This window comes from Pavona decussata, unplaced genomic scaffold (assembly GCF_977016875.1).
Source record: "Pavona decussata unplaced genomic scaffold, jaPavDecu1.1 SCAFFOLD_244, whole genome shotgun sequence".
Classification (NCBI taxonomy): domain Eukaryota; kingdom Metazoa; phylum Cnidaria; class Anthozoa; order Scleractinia; family Agariciidae; genus Pavona; species Pavona decussata.
Window position 1 is genome coordinate 2,055,299 of NW_028145649.1, and position 20,154 is coordinate 2,075,452.

General features: G+C 38.7%; 1 protein-coding gene across 4 annotated transcripts; it reads right to left on the reverse strand.

Moving 5' to 3' along the window:
• Nucleotides 1-66: 66 nt before the first annotated feature.
• LOC146457390 (follicle-stimulating hormone receptor-like) lies at nt 67-20,072 on the reverse strand. 4 transcript variants are annotated; one of them, XM_085091970.1, is made up of 5 exons: nt 19,943-20,072; nt 6,070-6,260; nt 5,458-5,529; nt 4,118-4,189; nt 67-3,188 (listed from the first exon to the last, which is right to left on the reverse strand). In XM_085091970.1, the coding sequence occupies exons 2-5, from the start codon at nt 6,258-6,260 to the stop codon at nt 1,736-1,738; spliced, it is 1,788 nt and encodes a 595-aa protein (XP_084948096.1). In that variant the 5' UTR covers nt 19,943-20,072; the 3' UTR covers nt 67-1,735. The 4 variants fall into 4 exon arrangements, with proteins under 4 accessions (XP_084948096.1, XP_084948099.1, XP_084948098.1 ...); XM_085091973.1 differs by lacking the exon at nt 19,943-20,072 and adding an exon at nt 12,466-12,498; XM_085091972.1 differs by lacking the exon at nt 19,943-20,072 and adding an exon at nt 6,533-6,833.
• Between the last annotated feature and the right edge of the window lie 82 nt (nt 20,073-20,154).

Below are 20,154 nucleotides of genomic sequence, written 5' to 3' on the forward strand. Positions count from 1 at the left end.
GCGGATGACATCATCACAAACCTGGCAAAGGAGAGAGAGCCTGGTGACATCGATCGTACTCCCTAATCTTTGATTATTACTAGTTTATTTATTTTTCAGCCCAAAATCAGGTATTGTTACATATCGTGGATAACATATCAGTAGAAATGCAATATTTAGCAGGAACTCTCAGAACCCTTTCTAGGCTTATCTAGGAGACCCCCCCGCCATTACTTACTGCGATGAGTAAAATTATACCATTTGACAAATTTATATTTAGTCTAGGAACGGAGCATTTAACCAGGATAACTAGCCATGCTCAGTAAGAACAATAGTAATCGTACGAAAATAAAAACATTTAATCGATGTATGTTGAATTTGTAAGAATAAAATTCTAAGTCTGCGCTTAAACGTTGATTTACACTGAAGTTGTTTGAGATCACTTGGTAAACTATTATAAATATCTATTCCTTTATAACTAATACTAATTTTCTGTTTTTCCAGTGTATTTTTTTTTTCTCAAGAGTGGCAACTTCATCGCCCACACGGCATCACCATAGGCGGCTATGGGAAGGCTGTGGCGCAAGTCTTCTTTTACGTTATTTACAATCATGTCGCACACACACGCACACTGCACAACCATAACAACAACATGTCCAGACTGTATGGCCTGTATATTTATTCATGTCGAAAAAATGAATTAACGTATAAATAATTACTTGATAACATTTGGGAAGTCCGCACTTTTAAACCATCGTATCATAATGAGCTTGCATCCTCCATTGAAAACTTGTGTTACTTTGTGTTACCATAATCAAGAAATAACCAAGGCCTTACTAATACATTTCAGTAGCTTCGACTAAATCCCCCTCCCCATCCCCCTCCGCACTCGCTCAAAAAATTTGCAGTATGTTGATCGACTAATCCAATCCAGTAAGGAAATACTAGAGTTTTTAATTTTCTTTCTCACTTGGGACAAATAAAGTATGTATGCATGTTTAATGTCAGTGGCCTATAAATTAATCTTAAACGATTGTCACCGGTTTGTAGAAGTCGGCAAAAGCGAACAAATTGAACTTGTGTCAAAAACTTTGGTTGCCGCCTCTTTCTCTCACTCTAAGCCTTGGTGTCACCCTTGCCCGAGGAGATTTATTTTTAGAACGAGTCCCAGGGGACCTTTGGAACACCCAAAGTTCAAATACCCAATGAAAGAAGACCAATGACAATCAAATCCACCATATTGAAAAAGATGGCGACTGGCTACATTTACCCACAATTCTCAGCGTACGAAAACCCTAAAAACGCTCAAAAAGGAACAGAAAAGTTCTAAAAACTTCAAACCAAGCATACACAATGTTGTTAATACAGGGAAAAATTGCTCAAAAAATATGGCTTTCCATATGCCTATTGGTTGTGTTAGGCGCGCAAGGTATTGTGGTAATATGTACAGCCGCCATCTTTTTTCGTACGGTGGATTGTTAGACGTCATACTTTTTCGCGGGAAAAGCATGTCTAAAAATAGATCTACTTGGGAAGGGGTTGACTCAAAGAATTCATGCAGACAGGGTCTCTTAGTAATGGACTCCTCGCCTGACACACTAATTGACAGAAGTGAACAGTGAAGGGACGTTTTCGAGTAGAATCTTTGATACCTCTCAAACGGAAAAGCCACGGTCGAATAATTTCCACCGAGCCTTCGGCAATATGAGGAAGTTTGTCAACAAAGTCTTCTTCTCATAACAGGCCACTAAAGCGTTCAGATCCGTGTTAGATTAATTGCGTTGTCCTCTAATTTCGTTGCTGACAAAGGCGGAGTCGATGTCAAAGTGGAATTTCGTTTTCTTGTGGAATTAACTTGATGCGAGATAGAACTTGTAAAAGAGCCGGACTTGGCCTTCCTCAAGCAAATGGTATTTATCCTCATCTTGATCGCCTTCTGGAACTTCTCCGCTCTGAAGACATAAAGCAGAGGGTTAATAAAAGCATTGAAGCTAAACAGCAGTGTTGGAAGCACACCAGTGAGAATTTCTCGACTCTGCGGTGACATTGTTTCCTTTAAGTTCGTTGTCAGCCAGAGGAACGCGATTACAATGGGAAAAAAGAAAAATAACATGTTACTCAGCACCATCGTCGCAATCCTCCTCGCTAAACGTCCGTCTCTCTTAACCCCAGCTCTCTGGCTTGTTTTCTTCACCGCAAAAAAGATCTTCACGTAGAAGGGTACTGTTATGAAATACGCGAGCATACCCCACAGCGACAAAGCAATACTCATCTCATAGAGGTGTCGTATGTCCTTGATCGGGCGAAGAGGAATGCAGTACGTGTTGCTGGTGTAAACAGAGATCTTTGCCAAAGGTAAAATGCCAACGGCCACGGCCAAACACCATGTTAACACGGCGAAGATGACCGCGAGTTGACGAGTCATTCGGATCGATGGCTTCATACAGTAGACGATGGCCAGAAAACGTTCAATCGTGAGAAGTAAAGACGTTTTAATGCTCACGATCTGACCGGTCAGCCACATAAACCCAAGGACATTACAGAGGTCATTTAAGATCACTAAAAAGTCTACATACGCCATTTTTCTTGTAGTGACCAAGATTACTGTATATAGACTGAGAATGAAGTCGCTAACCGCCATATTGGAGGCCAACAGCATCGTGACATTTTTCCGCAGAACTCCAGTAGTTAGCGTTATCAGGATAACTGTAAGATTCAGCACCATAGCGATCGGTGAAATGACATATACCGCGTTTAGGATCTCATTATCGAGATCCCAGCAACGATGTGTTGGGGTGACGCGAATCTCGCTTTCGAAACATACTGAATCCGTTTCTAAACATCGCGGGAAGAATCCACGCTTGGCAAATTCGACCACATTTTGACTTACTTCGAGTCTGTTCACCCGACAATTTTCCCTTTTTCCAACAATATACCCACGATCTCCTTTTTTAAGTTTTGGTACAGTAATATTAATGTCCTCGTTGTTGAATTCTTCATTTTCCAAAGTGTAGTTTCTGACTAGGATGCAGTTGGAGCATGGCTCGTTCCAGGTCACTCCCCTTATCTCTTTCAGCCTTTGCAATCTTAGCAAAGCTGTTAAGTTAAGTGTTAACTCCGGGTTGCTTGAAATATCCAAATACGTTAACGATGATAGCTCATTGGTAAAGTTCCCCTCCCAATTTGTGAGGTTATTCGCGGATAGATCTCTGTAGTTAAGAAAAAAGAAAAATATGGCCAGAGCTTCAGTCAGAGCTCGTACACTAATCGATATTATTTCTGCAAGAATAGAGCGGTTTTCAATTGAGTGTCGAAAGTAATCTACGTTTGCTATGTTTTTTCTTATTACGCTCTATGATTGGTTAGAAAAGATCGCGTTACTTTCTTGACCAATGAGAAAGAAAACCCCAAACCAATCGTGCGTCGCTTGCACGCGTTTTCCCGCGCTTGACGCCGGTTTTATGTATTTGCTTTGAACTCCGATTGGTTCATCGCGCTGTTTACGTACGTTCGCCATGACTGGCCACAATAATTACGGTTTTGGTTTTGCGTCAATCAATTAAAACCGCTCCAAACTAACACGTAAAAGTAGCTCAATATTACCAGTAATTAAGTGGGTTTCGAGGCTGAACAAAACTGGATCAACAAATACTGCGAAATACGCATAATATTATAATATAATATTTGTTACAATTATTATTCATATCGGTGGTTTCAAGGGAGAGTATGGTTAGCGTGAAAATTCGGTTTAGTTCCCTTTCTGCTCTATTGGAACCGAGATATGGGTTTGGCATAAAGCCACTAAGGGGAGGGGGAGGGGGAGAGGTGTAGCAGTATTGTTTATTGAAACCTTTTGCGATATTACCCAAACTAAGACACTGTGTTAGGGAATAACTGAAGAGTGAGAGACCGAGTTTTGTTTTCCCTTAAGAAATTTATCAATAAATAAACCACTCGAAGCAAAACAAGTAACCTTCAGGCAAGCTCAACAAATGCAAGTCTGTACAGGAAATGATTTGAAACCAGTAGATATCTGCTACGCTCGGCTAAGGAAACGCAGGGCCCAGCAAATCATAACAACACGTGTTGGAAACCAAACGAAATCAAATAAAGTAGCGTTGTTCTTGATCATACTTACAAGCACTGTAAATAGTTGAGATTTGAGAAGGCTCCATCTTTGATAACCGCAAGGCTACCATTCGAAAGATTCCTATAAATTTTCAAAGAAAAGATTGATTTTATTATTCTAATCAAGTCAACTATGTGACACAATCTGGAAAGTAGAACTTAAAACACCCTGTAAACTCTATGCTGAGTAAGAAAATCGTATTCATTTTCTCAGTGGCCGTGAGAGGGCAAAAGATTTTTGAATCCTCAACGGGTGTAGAAAAAGCTTGATCTGGTATTATGATAATGAAAGCGGCATGGAGAATTATGGTAAAATTATTAAATCTGTGCGCCAACTCCAATACTGAACGCCTGGAATAAACCAACGTAGAATGCAAGATCTTGAGCACCCAGACCTGCCTCTTCAGCAAGCGCAGAAGACGGCGAGCAAAAAGGTGGGAAATTGGGGCGCGAATGATCACGGGAAGGACAGGAAGTTGAAAACCTTGTTTCCAGGATCCTGGGAAGTTGAATCGTCTTCAACCTCGTCCCCAGGTAAACGCGGATTATTCTAAGGATGAGGCTGAGCTTGGTTTAAATCGCCTTTCTTCTCTAAAATAGTGCTATAATGCCATGCGCCCCGAGTTAGACTTCATAAAAAAAGCACGAAGTGGATCATAAGATGTACTCCCGTCAAGAACTGCACTTGTTTTGTTTGCAATCTCACGATCACGTGATAAACTAAGTGCGATTCAATTTTATTACCCAGGTAAACATTAATCTGCATTGTTTGTCTTTTTGAAAGTACCACCTGTATATACGGCAACGATTTCAATAAGGGAAAGTCATCGGCGGAAGCGTGCACTTTGAAATTGTTTGAAAGTGGCATTTCTCTATCGCGTTTTAAAGGGGAAGTATCACGTGAATTTGATGTTACTTCAAAACCCAAAAATGTTTGTCTGTCAACAGCACCAAAAAGAATAATTGTCTAGTTTTGCTATAAATTATCACCTCACCCAGTGCATTAAAACTGTCGATTAGTGCCTCTGACCAGAGATAGAGTTGGTCCAAATGGATTGAAACTTGAAAAACGTTAGGTCGACGTTTCTCATGTTCTCGCATTTTTGTTTCCAAAATGCTCTAGAACAGATCACGAGTTGTTTCTTTCAAGAATAGTATTGATGTCTTTCCTCTCGATGTTGTGGAATTATTTTGTAGCCAAGTAAAGGTCTTATTTCATCATTTTTAACAAAAGAGGTCAAAAATCTTATAGCACTTCCCCTTGAAGCTAGCAAAACGGAACAGTCCCGTTTACTGCTTTACAACTCATGTGGAACTGACGTAACTACGATCAAAAAAGCAATTACTCACAACTTCACAAGGTTGGTGAAGTTCCTGAACGATCCTTTAGGAACAGCTTGGACATCCTTGGGCAATACTTCTCTGAAAAATGATTACGACAAACGGTAGGAGTTAGAAAATCTAACCACTTTTCAAGTGACTTGAGAATGATTAGCACTCTAAAGATTCGAGCTGAGATCTTTTCAGATCAAATGCTGAAACATATTATCCCCAAGTTAACTTGTCCCGTCGATTCGGCTTCACAGACATGAATTTAATTAATTCGCATTTTAAAACGAGAAAAATAGATATTCAATATGGAACAAAAATTAAAGAGAAGTGTCTTGGTGCACAAACGTCTCTGAATCGTTGTCGTAACCAAGGGTGTATTTTTATTGGAGCGAAATCAGAATTCGTCGAAATTTGTACATAACCTAATTCCCCAATGTTAAGGGTACTCGGAGCCTTCACTTTAATTTGTCCGTTTGTGCTTTTTGTTAGTGGAGGAAGGTTAGAGGGGCCGGGGTTGCTTGGCAATGTAGACAACTTAGTTTTCCTTAGCGGGTTCCGCTTCTATCGCTCTTTGAAATAATCGAATTTATATCTCCACAAAAGGCACCGCAACCACGAAGAACTACTTACAGCGATTTCACATCGAGGGGTCGCTGGATAAATGTCGACAGCTCTTTCAAGTCTGATAATCTGCACTTTGCATGGAGTCCGTCTGCTTTCTCCTCACATTCACATCCACCAGTACAATTACTTACACCAGCTTGTGCGAGGGATGACGCTCGGATAATCAGCGCTATGATTAGTAGCAACGACTGCGCCATCTGAAACGAAGAAGAAACACAAATCTCAAAGGACTGATGAAGCTTCTTCGGTCTCTTATATTTGTAATATTAATGATAACGCAGTTTTTCGGCGCTATTTACACGGACCTGACAACCTAACTATCACGAAATAATAGCGTTTAGATATTAAAAACAGCAGGAAATATCAAGATAAGAGGCCTAACTGAAAGCGCGCTAAATTGATTATTATTGACCCGCGAGTGATATGATTTCATATCTCCTAAGACGTGCTAATACGAACGGGGGTTTACCTGAAGATAGTCCCTATATCCAAACCTTAATGAGGACTTCGATCAAGGAAAAACAACGGATTAGATAAAAGTTGCCCGTAAACTGCCGTTGCTGCTGCAGTCGTAGCAACTTGAGGAGTATAAATTTCAATTTCACCTCCATTTAATCAATTTACATTTACAGGGCTTTTATCCTTTGCTGTCAATCAGACGATTTTTTTCACGGTTCATTGGCTAGAAACAAAGGCGAACTGACATGTTGGCTTTCTTATTAGCGAAATGGCCTTTTTTTGGCTTTAGCGCAATAGTTGAGGAAGAAGTTTACATTTAATAAAAGCACTGAATATTGAGCCCGATAAGGGGCACCAAAATTAATTAATTAATTAATTTTTAAACGGGAAGTGGCAGAGGTTTGGCACGTCTTTCCTCTGTTTCGCTGTGTGTACAAGGAACTTGTTTCTGTAATGCTGTTACAAAAGCTTGCAGTTCTTTTAATTGCTGTTTTGTTATTACCCCGAACCCTTGAAAATACGGAGATCTGTCCCTTGGTATACGTTTTTCTTAGCTTTTGTGGCCTTCTCCGCGCGCCGAGCATAACTTACTCACATGTCGGTCTTTCGCAGCTAAGCAAATTCGATTGAGTAGATATTTGTTTCTAATAACTGGATAGATTAAAAAACTGACAAGTACAAGTTCAATGGCACACGTTTTTATTCAGATAATGACAAGCAAAATGTGGGATTAATCGGCAAATTTGTTTAACCCCATCGCTCAAGGAATTAAGGCTTGCATTATTCAACATGGTTCTCAGTTTCGAGTCTGTGGATAAAATCTTACAATCTATTGAAATGAAAACTATACCCATTGGGCAGTACTTTCTGATAGTGCCGTTTATTGTGTTACACAAGGCCGAAGGGTTCTAACTTTTGAGTCTGTGGATGAAATCCTAAAGTGTGGTGCTGTTTATTATTCTGTTAAGAGTGGTTCTAATTTTTGTGTCTGGGGATGAAATCCTTAAGTGTGACCATTCAAATGAAAGCTACGGAGCCTGAGTACTCTCCTGTGGTGCTGTTTATTATGCTGTAAAGGGCGGTTCTAGTTTTTGTGTCTGGAAATGAGATCCTCAAGTGTGACTATTCAAATGAAAGCTACTGAGCAGTACTTTCCTGTGGTGTCGCTTATTATGCTGTAAAGAGTGGTTCTAGTTTTTGTGTCTGGGAATGAAATCCTAAAGTGTGACCATTCAAATAAAAGTTACTGAGCTCCGAAGTCGTGCCACATCACTCCTCTACTTCGCGAGTTACATTGGCTGCCTGTTTGTTATCGTATCGAATATAAAATAATTCTTCTTACATTTAAGGCATTGCATGGTATGGCGCCTGATTACTTATGTCATTTAATATGTCTTGCCGCCGTCTAGGTATAATTTAAGGCGAAACGACGACTCTGCAACTTTATTAGCTTTCCCGAAATAAGAACCAAGAAGACCCTGGCGGATAGATCGTTTAGTTGTGCTGCCCCTAGACTTTGGAATCTCCTTCCTACCACAATAAGATCTATTTCCAGTTTAGATATTTTTAAAATTCGACTTAAAACGTTTTTTATTTAATAGGGCATTTAATTAGTTACTATAGCTATTATAATTAATTTGCATTATTGATGAATTATTTTATTTATTTATGGAATTTTAAAATTGTAATTTTGAACTTCTATTTCATTTTTAATTTAATATTTATTGTAAGGCGCAGTTGAATATTTTTATAGAAACTGCGCGGTATAAATTTAAATTTATTATTATTATTATTATTATTATTATTATTATTAATTTAAAATTTATTATAATTTATTATTACTTTCCTGTGGTGCTGTTTATTATGCTGTACAAGATGATTCTAACTTTTGAGTCTGTGGATGAAATCCTAAAGTGCGACCATTCAAATGAAAGCTACTGAGCAGTACTTTTCTGTGGTGCTCAGTGTTTATTATGCTATATAGCAGACTTGGTGGTTCTAACTTTTAAGTCTGTAGTGGATATAATCCTAACTTGTGAGCCACCTTCAAATCAAAACCACAGAGCACATTTTCCTTTGGTGCATTTTATTGCATTGTACAAAGTTGTGGTAAGGTTTGTCTCTGCAGATAAAACACTAAAAGGAGAAAATTCAAAGTCATACTTTCTGTTTATTTAATACAGAATACAGAATTTTAAACATCACGTTCGTCGTCTTCACGATTTTGATGGCCTAACGATCGGAATCCCGAAAATGTCAACGTTTGTAAAGTTCCACTTGTGCTTCTCGTTAATTCATTGTTTTGTGGCGTTCTCTCGCCCACAACTGAACGTAAGCATGGCTTGGCACAAAGCAGAGCAAACATTACACACCGTGTGTACATAGCTAGCGAGGAATGAACGCCTCCAAAGACACAAAAAACATAAACAAAAAGTTATTACTCGTGTGGCACTGTGTAAACGCAGCGAGAAATCAAACAAGACGTTGAAACCCACCTCATTTCAAGGTAGTGTCTAAAACGAAGACCGAAGACCCGCTCGAAAACGAAGATCCGCTCGAAAACGAGGATCCGCTCGAAAACGAAGATCAGCTCGAAAACGAAGACCCGCTCGAAAAGGAAGATCCGCTCGAAAACGAAGACCCACTCGAAAACGAAGACCCGCTCGAAAACGAAGATCGGCTCGAAAACGAAGACCCGCTCGAAAGCGAAGACCCGCTCAAAAACGAAGACCCGCAAAAACAAGCAACGGTTGTATAGACCCAAACATTATTTGTGCAAAATAAAACGTCAGAAATTTCTGAGATTTTTTATTTTTAAATTAAGATTGTAAGCATTTATGCGGCTTATCCCATCCCTAAATTGGGCGATTGCTAGTGACTAGCACAATACCGGTGTTTTGAGTTTATTTGTTCATTGCATTTCCAGCTTTATGTAGGGAGTTTAAGAAACGAGGACGGCAAAGGTAACGTGAACGTCATTTAAAAACATTCAGTAGTATCCTGGAACTCACTCGCCGTTAGAAATCAAAGAACTAGGCAGCGAATCTTACGTACAACGGAAATCACATTTTTGCTGCTGCTGCTGCTGCTTCTTCTTCTTCTTCTTCTTCTTCAGTCTTCTGCTTCTGCTTCTGCTTCTGCTTCTTCTTCTTTTTTTTTTTTTTCAATCGTTGGTGTAGGGTTTTAGTTACGAAAATTAAGACACAAACGTAGACAAGAAAGGGGAATTCACGTATTTGCATCTTTTTCTTCTTCTTCTTCTTCTTCTCCTTTTTTTTTTTTTTTTCGAGTGGGTCCTCGTTTTTGAGTATGTCTTGGGTCGTGGGTCTTGGGTCTTGGGTCTTCGTTTTCGACACTACCCTCACTTCAAAGCAATTAATGCAGTAACTGACGCTCTCTGTGATACAAATGACCGTTTTTGTTGAGAATGCAATCCATTATGATTTAGTATAAATCTACTAGCGTTCTATCACGAATGCTGCTCTCTAATTGGCTACGCTACTTACTATCTATTCTGCTTTAGTATAAATCTACTGGTGTTCTATCACGAATGCCGTTCTCTGATTGGCTACGCTACTCGCTATCTATTCTGTGATAGATAGTGAGGAGCGATTTTCAACAAAATGGCGCCCGCTTCTTCGCGTTTTCGAAGTGTCCTCGATGAGGAAATAGATAATTTACTTGTTTAGTTTTGAACAACTAGTAGATTTATACTAAAACAATTAAATTATTCGCTCTCGATTTCTATGCGTGATAGTTGATTCGGGCTTCGCCCTCATCAACTATCACGCGATAGAAATCGAGAGCGAATCATCTAATTATTAAGTAGATAGTAAGTAGAGTAAATAGCCTAACAGCGTGCAGTTGTCAACAAAATTGTGGCGGCTTCGTCTCGTTTTTGAAGAGTCTGTGAAGAGGATTTTCGGATAATTACTTGTCGAGGTGATTCCAGAGAAGACAAAAATTGCAACGAAATATGGAGTGAAGATTTTTCACGGTAAGAAAAGGAGTCGAAACTAGAGACTGAGTGATTTTATTCTTCATTTACACTTTTAAAAGTCAGCAATTTTATAATTTTGAAAACATTCACATTTCATTCACAGACTCATTTCTTAGAGAACTTGGCTTCCAAAGGGCACTTTTTGATGTATAGCCTTATCTAAATCTGCGTTATTATGTAAAGTTAAGTTTTCCGCTTTCCAGTATGTTTGTAATTTACTGTAATTTTTTTGTCTTGTCCCGCCTCGACTAGCTTTGTGGCTATTTGCGGGACAAGCCATCTATATAATCTGAATCTGTAAATAAATTGTTGTTGTTGTTGTTGTTGTTGTTACTTCAGTATATCTTTGATTGTCATTTTACGATTAAAAAAAACTGGGCTCCTCGTTTCAGTTTCGAGCGAATGAACGTTTTTTATTTAATATATAATCTTGAATGAAATGCAAAGGCGCGCACACAGAAGCCAATGCAATTCGACCTATTTATATCATTATTTAATAAAAACGCGAACTTGTCTTGTTGTTAAGTTTTGAACGAATGGTAGATTTATACTAAAACAATTAGATTATTCGCTCTCGATTTCCATGCGTAATACTGGGTAGCTGATTCGGGCTTCACCCTCATCAACTACCACGCGAGAGAAATCTCGAGCTTATAATCTAATTGTTAAATATACTGTACGTTTCAAAAAATAGATTTCTTAATAATTATTCAATAACAGTTTTTTCCCGCGGTTTAATCACACTAAAATTTAATCATTATTACCAATCAAACAAAATTTAATCAGCGTAGTCTTTTCCCTCCAAGCGTCAGAAGTCGAGACATGAAGAGCAGTTCGGATACAGCTGATTCTGTAGCATATTAATATTTTCCGAGTGTTTTAGAGTATCAAAAGCCAACGAGTTTTTAGTTCTTTCTCCTCCGTCAAACAGAATTAAGCGGCGACAAAGAGCCATAACTATTCTAAAGTAGAGTACCATAACGTTAGAGAGACTGATAATCGCGCTTACGGCGAAAGGTAAACGTGAGATTCGCGTTTGGTTTTCTTGAAAAAGTAGCACATAGATGATAATAGAACAAAACAATTCTGGCATTTGATACAAAGGCAAAACTTCTCAATTTTACTGAGAAACTGAAAACAGCGAGCGGCAAATGAAGGATAAACATGGTCACATGGTCATTTCTGCCACGAACACGAGGCCACTGTTTTGAACACTTTGTTAACAGCGTCCAAACATGAACCATTTGCAAAACGCTCACCTTGGAAATAACCGCAGTTTTTAAGGGAAAATGTGTTACTAACATTTTTGAAAGAAAATTTCCCATAACTTACAGAATTAAGAGTCACAAAACATCGGATTTTCGTCCTAGTAGCTGTTCAATTTGAGAAAATTTTAATTAAAGGGAGGCATGAGATTTTTTTTTAATAAAACAAAACTTTTAAAAGAAAAGGAGATTTTCAATAACTGGCCTACAGATGGGTAAGATATTATTGGAAACGGCTCGAAAGGTTTTGATAACGTATTGGACCCGATCCATAAGCATTTTACAACTCCATTATTTGAAATCGGTGAGTGGAGGTAATTCCTTGTACAAACTTGGCAAGTATGTTCCTTGAAATGATCTGAGCTTAAACGAATTGATCTCTAAAAATCAAATGAAATACCGAATTTCTGTTCAGAAACGTTGTGCACGCAAATAGGTTTTGGACACGACAAGTCATCGCTAGGTTGGACATCCTGGTCCAAAAAATGTAAATCCTGCGTTCAATCGAGAAAGGCGAACCAGTTGTTTCAGCGCTTACCTTGAAAAAGGAACAACGCGGTTAGTGATATTCGCTTCCTCGATTGTAACTACTCAATTTGCGAAATTTTAAATATATAACAAGCATAAGACTACGTCTTAGTGAAAAAGTCTAAAAAATCCATTTCTATCGGCGCTTACCTTAGAGAAAAAACAACAGAGTGATTTTCGTTTCCTCAATCGTAGCTGCTCGATTTGTGAAAGTTCTAATTATTTAGCAAGCATAAAACTACTTCTTAATGAAAAGTTTATAAATAGATTGATGACTAACTCTGATGCTTGAACAGAAGAATCAGGAAATACGGTAACCTTGCATGAGAGCACGTATCAGCAGTAAAGAGGTAATTAATTAGAGATGAATTATTTAGGCCAAATTGTATTAAGGAAGAGGAAAAAGTGACGGTTTCCTCAAACAAGGTTTAAAAGAAAAGAGCTAGTTGATTCGTGGATAACTCAGTTCTGACAAATGACAGTCTTCACACAATTATGCGGATGACGCAAACTTATTTAAGGAAGAGGAAAAAGTGATGGTTTCCTTAAAGGGGAAGTTTCACGGGGTTTTTGATATCTTTTGTTAAAAATGATGAAATAAGACCTTCAATGAGCTGCCAAATAATGACAAGAGGAAAGAAATCATCTCAATTCCTGAAAGGAACAACTCGTGATCTGTTCCATGCGAGAACTTAAAAAACATTAGCCTAACATTTTTCAAGTTTCAATCCATAACGGCCTACTCTGTCTCTGGCCAGAGGCACTAATCGACAGTTTTATTGCACAGGGGTAATAATTTATAACAAACTTGACAATTATTTCGTTGTTTCTACTGACAGACAAACATTTTTGGGTTTCTGAAATGACCGCAAATTTGCGTGATACTTCCCCTTTAAGCAAGATTTGAAATAGAAGAGCTAGTTGATTCGGGGATAACTTTCTGACAAATGACACTCTTTATGCCTTTAACCTCTCTTGCCGATGACGCAAACTCATTTTAACTCGACAACAATGGAGTACAATCTCGGCCCCAGAGCCGCTCGGTTTTGACTACGTCATACACCAAGGGACCCGCCGTCAGTCACGCGCAAAAGGGAAGTGCTCTGGAGTCGAGAATGCAATGGAGTAAAGCTTGCAGTTCCTTTAGAGAGCCACTCTCTCTAAAGTAAAGTGCGGTGGACTTGAGACGCCTTTTACGAATCTTAATTAAGCGGCTGTGTTTGCTCTGTATCGATCCAGGCCTTTTGTTCACACAGCAGCTGCTCAGCATCTAGAGGAATTTCGCAACGCTTATCCGGGAAAGTTTTGTCCTGTAGATCAATTTGGATCTTAATTTAACACTCTTTTGATGCGCTTTTTGTCGCACTTTTGTTGCGCGAGAGTATGCAGTGAAAATCGCAAAATATTAATTTACAAAAATGCTAGCATTTTAGGGGCATCTGCGTTCAATAATCTACTGAAGCGTACGTGTCAAATTTTAGCACTTTTAATCAAAGAGAATTTTAAGAAGAAATTTTTTAAATAACCTACAGAAGAGGACCATAATATTACATTTCTTTTTCATCGTAACTACTCAATTAAAGACACCTTTATAAAAAAAATTTAATAGAACAAAAAATGTAAAAGAAATTTTTGAATAATCTACAGATTTGTATGTCGATCAAGGAACACTGAAGACCTGGACAAAAAAAAGCTGTGGGTAGCCGAGAAAGGTAAACACTTTTTACCAGCGCTCCACTTCGGAGACCATAACAATTTTTAACACAAATGTTTTAATAATCTTGAGAAGAATACCACAGCATTAGGCACGGCCAACGAAAGATTGATGTACGGTGTCTAAACGTGGTCCAAAAAATTGGAAAACTAGAGTTAAATCGAGAAAGGTGAACCATAAATGTACAAGCGCTTACCTTGGAAAAAGATACACAGTGAGAATGTTCTTCTCCTCGTTGCTGCTCGATTTGAATAAAATATGAAGCTTATTTTTCATGAAAAAAAATTAAACATAGATTGATGACTGACGCTTATACGCTAATCCTGGAGCGCGTACCAGTACCGAAAGGGCAATTAATGATAGTCCACAAGAGTTTACAATGAAAACTGCCAAACATTAATTAACGAATATGCTAGCATTTTAGGGGCATCTACGTTCAATAATCTACCGAAGCGTACTTCTCAAAGGGAATTTTTATAGAATATTTTCAAACAACCTACAGAAGATTACCATAACATCACACTTCTTTTCATCGAAGCCTATATCTCAATTTGAAGCATTTTTACATGTAATAAACACTGCGTTTCAATAGAACAAATAGTAATAAAAATGTAAAAGGAAGTATTCAATAATCTACAGAAATATACGTCTCATAGAACACTAAAGGGCAGCGTCAGGGCTAAAAAAGAAAAGCGAAAAAACCTGTGTTTAATCGAGAAAGGTGAACCCTTTTACCAGCGCTCCACCTCAGCTCGGAGACCATAACAATTTTTAACAGAAACGTTTTGATAATCTAGAGAAGAAGACCACAACATTAGGAACAGCCCACGAAAGATTGAAGTACGGTGTCTAAACGTGGTCCAAAATATGAGAAAACCAGCATTAAATCGAGAAAGGTGAACCAGAAATGTACCAGAGCTTACCTTGGAAAAGGAAAACCGAGAAGTTCTTCACTGACCTCGTTGTTACTTGTTTAGAATAAAACATAAAACTACTTTTTCATAAAAAAAATAATAAAAATAACCTGATGACTAACTGACACTTATACGCCGTAACCTTGGGAACGCGTAACAGTAGGGAAATGATCCTGATGAAAATGAATATATGAAATTTCACACATTTGAACTGCGGAAGAAAGAATGAATTGCAGTTATATACGCAACTTTTAAAAGCAGTTACGAAAAGAAAGCCTGAAACAAATTCAGGCCATGACCTCTACGATACCGGCACAGTGCTCTACCAACTAAGTTAGCCTTAAGTTATCAAGCCATAGCTAATTAAAGGCAATGGTTATGAAACCTGACAAACTTCTTTGTTATATGTTTTTGTTTGCTTTTTTAGCCTTGACCCTGCACAAACCACAATATAATTTGAAATGTGTTGGAGCAGCTGACCAATAGAAACGTTTTTTGTTAAGATATTCAACTGTAGTGTGAATGTTAAAACAAAGGATTGTGCAGGGGCGCGGCCCTTCCAACATAAACTGCAGCACTATTGTTTTCATGGTAAGGTTTCCTAACTAGTCCCTAGATTAACTATGATCAAGCCAACTGGGAGCTGGTCATATTGTGAGTTCAGAAATGGCAATTAAAAAAGGTGCTCCTTCTGCTACTACGCATAGTTCTGCGCATCCCAGAATGACCCAAGAACTGATTTCTTAAGCACTGCGCTTATTCAAAGGTATTTTTGCTCGGTTTTTGACTCTGTAAGAGATCTTAGCAAGGACTAGTGAAATCCAAAGAGAAAATTGAGGGTAACCTGTTGAACAATAAAAATACGAACATTGTGAAGACCCACGCTTGTGTTCAGTTGTTTCGCCTTTGGTTTTCTTGGGTTTATTTATCGTTGGTGTTGGGAAGCGATGCAATAAGTGTTTTATTTATGGTGAACATTCTAATCAATGGGATAAAAATATTAAAAAGTTTAATGGTTTACCTTCCCATTTATGTTTTAGTATAGTTTTGATCTATCGCTGATCAAACGTTGTTTTCTCCTGGTATAAATTTGGTACGAGTGGTGTTCTGTTTTGGACTGTATCCCGGGATACTAGTCTTTTTCGTCAACTACGCATGAAATTGTTTTAACCAGCCAATATTTTTCTAATTAAAGTTAGTCTTAACCGAACTAGTTTGAATAATAATTATCCTTCAACCCTTTTCGTTTGAAGGTGTTTGTCAGTGTAAACACTTTTGTTCTATGACTAAGCACTGTATTTTAAATTAGGAAACTAAAACTTGTAAACACGTACTCTGTAATTTATGGAAATAGGCGTGAACTTGTAGTACCGCCTTTCTCCTTGGAAAGTTGTTGTTTTACAACCACTCCGCTTGATGCTGCTTTTTACTTTCAACTTAACATTAAAAGCATACTTCCATACTTAATGACAATTTTTTATCGCTACGATTGTTCATTGCAGTTTTTATGTTTCTGCCGTTGCTTTATTTTGGTTGGACGTTTCGAAGAAATTAAAGAAAATCCTAATAAAAAGGTACATTTTCCTTGTTAAATAAAGGGAAGGAACATACATTAGGTTGCTAACCAATCATCAAAAAGGCTTACGTTAGCCTACATTAGTAGTTGACGAGTGTTTGACAGAAGATTGTCAATCATACTCCAACCAACATAAAAGCAACGCCAGAAGTTCTTCGGTGGAGAATTATGTGAATCGATTTGAAGACATAGATTTGGAGAATAGATTTGAAGTCCACCTGAAGTAAAGAACTATTGAACTACCAACTGAGTGTTGTCCCACTAACTGCGTGCACCTGAGAAGAATCACCGGTTAGACGCTAAACGATGCTCTAACAAGACACACAGTTTTCATAGATTACTATTAAAGCTTCAATTTGGAAAAACAATGTCAATACATTCTGAGATATTTTGAACCTTTTTAGAATTCTTGTCGCTTTATAGGCTCGATCAGACCAGCCGCTGTTCGGGGACCGAGGGAGTGGCGGAAACCAGCCTAGTCGCTTAATTATCTCTGAAAATGCAAGGTTATCCCCAATTTTCTTTTTGGATTTCAATAGCCCTTGCTAAGATCTGCTTTTCCTGCATAGTCATAAACTGTACAAAAATACCTCTGTATTAGTGGGCACCATCCTTATAGATATATTATACAGGTCACTTTTTCCTCTTCGTTTGTTCTTTCCATATCTAAGGCTTCTTATGAAAAAGAGTTGACGACGCAAATCGTTTGTACTGGTGCAGTTTAGGTCCATGCAAGCTCTGATGGCGATTGGAGATGCAATCCCCTTTTCGCACGAGCTTGGATTTTGTCACATCAAGACAGAATTACCTCAAGTCGATTTCATTCCAAACTGAGTCACAAAAGACGAACGCGCTACAATGAAACACGTTTCTGCCAGCCACTATACTGACAACAGACATGCACTGCGCCAGCCAATCCGCCCATGCCTAGGGAAAAGTTACCTCCCCACGAATCTGCTGGCTTAACCCCTCCCCCCACCCCCTTCCCCTATCCCCTGGATCGGATGCTAGTTCACCAAAGGGTTACCTCCAACCTCATTCATTCGTTCGTCCATTCGTGCGCTCTTTCGTTTGTTCGTTCTATCATCCGTCCGTTCGTTCGTTCTTTCGTTCATTCATCCAACACGCTGACAACTACGCCATTAACACTTATGTACCTTGCACCCTTGCAAAATGACCACCGGGTTCCGGCAAGAATCCCAACCGACATCTTGGTAAGAAAAATCTTGGCCAGGATATTCGGCGGCCGAAATCCTGGCGCAATCTCGCGGGATTTATTGCCAAGTTGACAAGATACCACGACCTCCTCAAGACCGCCTCGATCTTGGCGAGATTTTAGTACCTTGCGAGACCAAACAATTCCTTTTGGACTGGAGACTTCTTTATTTTTCTTAGTTTTCGCACAAGAGTCATCAAAGTAGGAGGCTCTGAAGGGATTTTAAATTTAAATTCTTTCCTTAAAATTGGCCAGAATTTAAACTCAGGCTACCTACTGGGAAATCCGCGTTTTCAACTGACAACTAAAAGTGAAATTATTTTCACCGCTAGCTAAGAACTGCTAAGAAATAACAGAGTTTCTACAACCCCAACTACTGTATACACCCTTTCGTAGTTGCACGCCCGTCAGCTCTAGCCTGTGAACAGGTTACGGTAGGGGATAGGACGAAAGAAAACGTCGGGGGGAAACTGTGCCGAGAGGGGAGCTGGCCGCCATTTCCTTCGCGGCTACGGGAGCCTGTTCACAGGCTACGTCAGCTCTGGCCTGTGTTAGCTTTCGGTTTCTATCGCGATCCAGTTACAACGCAAGGTGTAACAAACAACTTTTCTCCGTAACTTTTACTTTCGAGTGCAAGGTGTAACAAACAACTTTTCTCCATAACTTTTACTTTCGACGTCAACAATCACATGCCTTCATCGTGTTTAAAAACAACATCATGTGACCTGGTTCATTTACTTTATAAACGAATCTAAAAAGAAAATGTTTTCATTCCAAAAATTACAAACTTTGAATCCTTTCAACATCGCGACCCAGGATAATAAAATCAAAAATATAATACTTGGTTGCGTTCCAGAAGAGAAGAGAAGTGAACACAACATCATTTGGCAGAAGATGAAAAAGCAGGATCTAACACCATGTGGCTTTATGTTGGATTATCATTGCGGTTGAGAATTTGCCAAGTGTTTTTTTTTTTTTTTTTTTTTTTTTTTCATTGTCCTGTGAGTTGAAGCATTTTGGACAATTTCCAGTTTGGACAAGTCATGTGTGAGCCCTTGCAGAAGATGTTTCGATTGTAGAGGTTAAATTTAATATAAATTTAAGCTTTATCATGATACCACTATTAAAATCCTTATAACAAAACTGACAAAACAATGAAATTCGAGAGCCCAAATGCGCCCTACTTGAACCCTGCTTAGCTTATCAGTCACAGATATCTACTCGATCAAATCGGTGGCATTTCTACACAGAATCTCGTGACAAAAACAATAAGGAAAGTTTTGCAGTATGGAACAATCTAAACGCACCGGAAACGTTCGAGTGTCTCTAATTGTTCGTAGCGCGCTGCAAACATCGCGTGAAACACATCTTGTGATCTCCGAGTAGCGTGCATTGTGTTTCCTCTTCTTCTTCTTCCTTTTCGGTTTTTTTCCCAAAAGTTATTCGCAAAATGTGTTCCTGTATGCTTCAAAACATGTGAGGAAATAATTATTAAGTAATGGCAGTGTGAACTTCTGAACTTTGTGTCGCAGCAAATTAAAATTGTGACGCAAATGGCACCGGGGTTATTAAATAGAGACTTCGCACCTACGTTATCTGAATTTTTGCCGCACCATTGTTGAGATCGTTTAATAAGAAAGCTGTTAATAAACTTGGTATTTCTAATTCAGTTCAGGAAGGAGTTCGACAAAAGCATGCAAATGAACGAGTCAGCGCGGCGCAAATTGGTTGTTGTGTTCCATGCGCTTCTGTTTACTAAACGCCTCAGCGGGTTTGTCGCTGAAAATTATTACAAAAAGAACAGGGGTTACCTGAAAGATTATTTTGTAGTGAATCTTGGGTAATAACAGTCAGTGAACATTTTCATCGGGTCCAATCAAGTCTCACTGTTTTATCATACTAGCATACTTGCATACCTGAGTTGCACAATACTTCTATGTGTAGTCATAAATAATGCCAACAGCCTATAAGCTATGTCTGAATAGATTCTATTCTGAATTAGATTACTAATTACTTCATCGGCGAATCGCATTATCCTTTATATTCTTGTTACGCCATGTAGTTTTCGCAGTCTAAAACTACGCATTGCTCAACGGAAGAACAAGATGGATCAAGCACGTTTAAATGCAGCGCGCGCGATAATGTTACACTCGTTGTTGTGGGTACATTTCCTAAGAAAACATTACATTTTTAAATGACTCACTCACCTCGCTTGTATCGAAATGATATCCGAGAAACCTTGGTCGTGTTTCACCTCGTAGGAGGATGAGTCCAGTTAAAATGTTGAGAGGAAGTGATTTGTGAATACTGTGTCAGCTTTAGACAATATAACGTGATTTTCATGACGTCTTATATTACGTATCGATTTGACTCAACCGGAAGCTTCACGCGTGTCAGCGCGAAAATCGAGCCTACGCGA

Excerpts from the sequence above, each read along its gene's own strand:
- LOC146457390 (XM_085091970.1), bottom strand. The coding sequence starts at position 6,260 with ATGGCGCAGTCGTTGCTACTAATCATAGCGCTGATTATCCGAGCGTCA. Across the intron at positions 5,530-6,069 it reads CCCCTCGATGTGAAATCGCT|AGAAGTATTGCCCAAGGATG; the intron begins GTAAGTAGTTCT and ends ATCATTTTTCAG. Across the intron at positions 4,190-5,457 it reads TTCACCAACCTTGTGAAGTT|GAATCTTTCGAATGGTAGCC; the intron begins GTGAGTAATTGC and ends GAAAATTTATAG.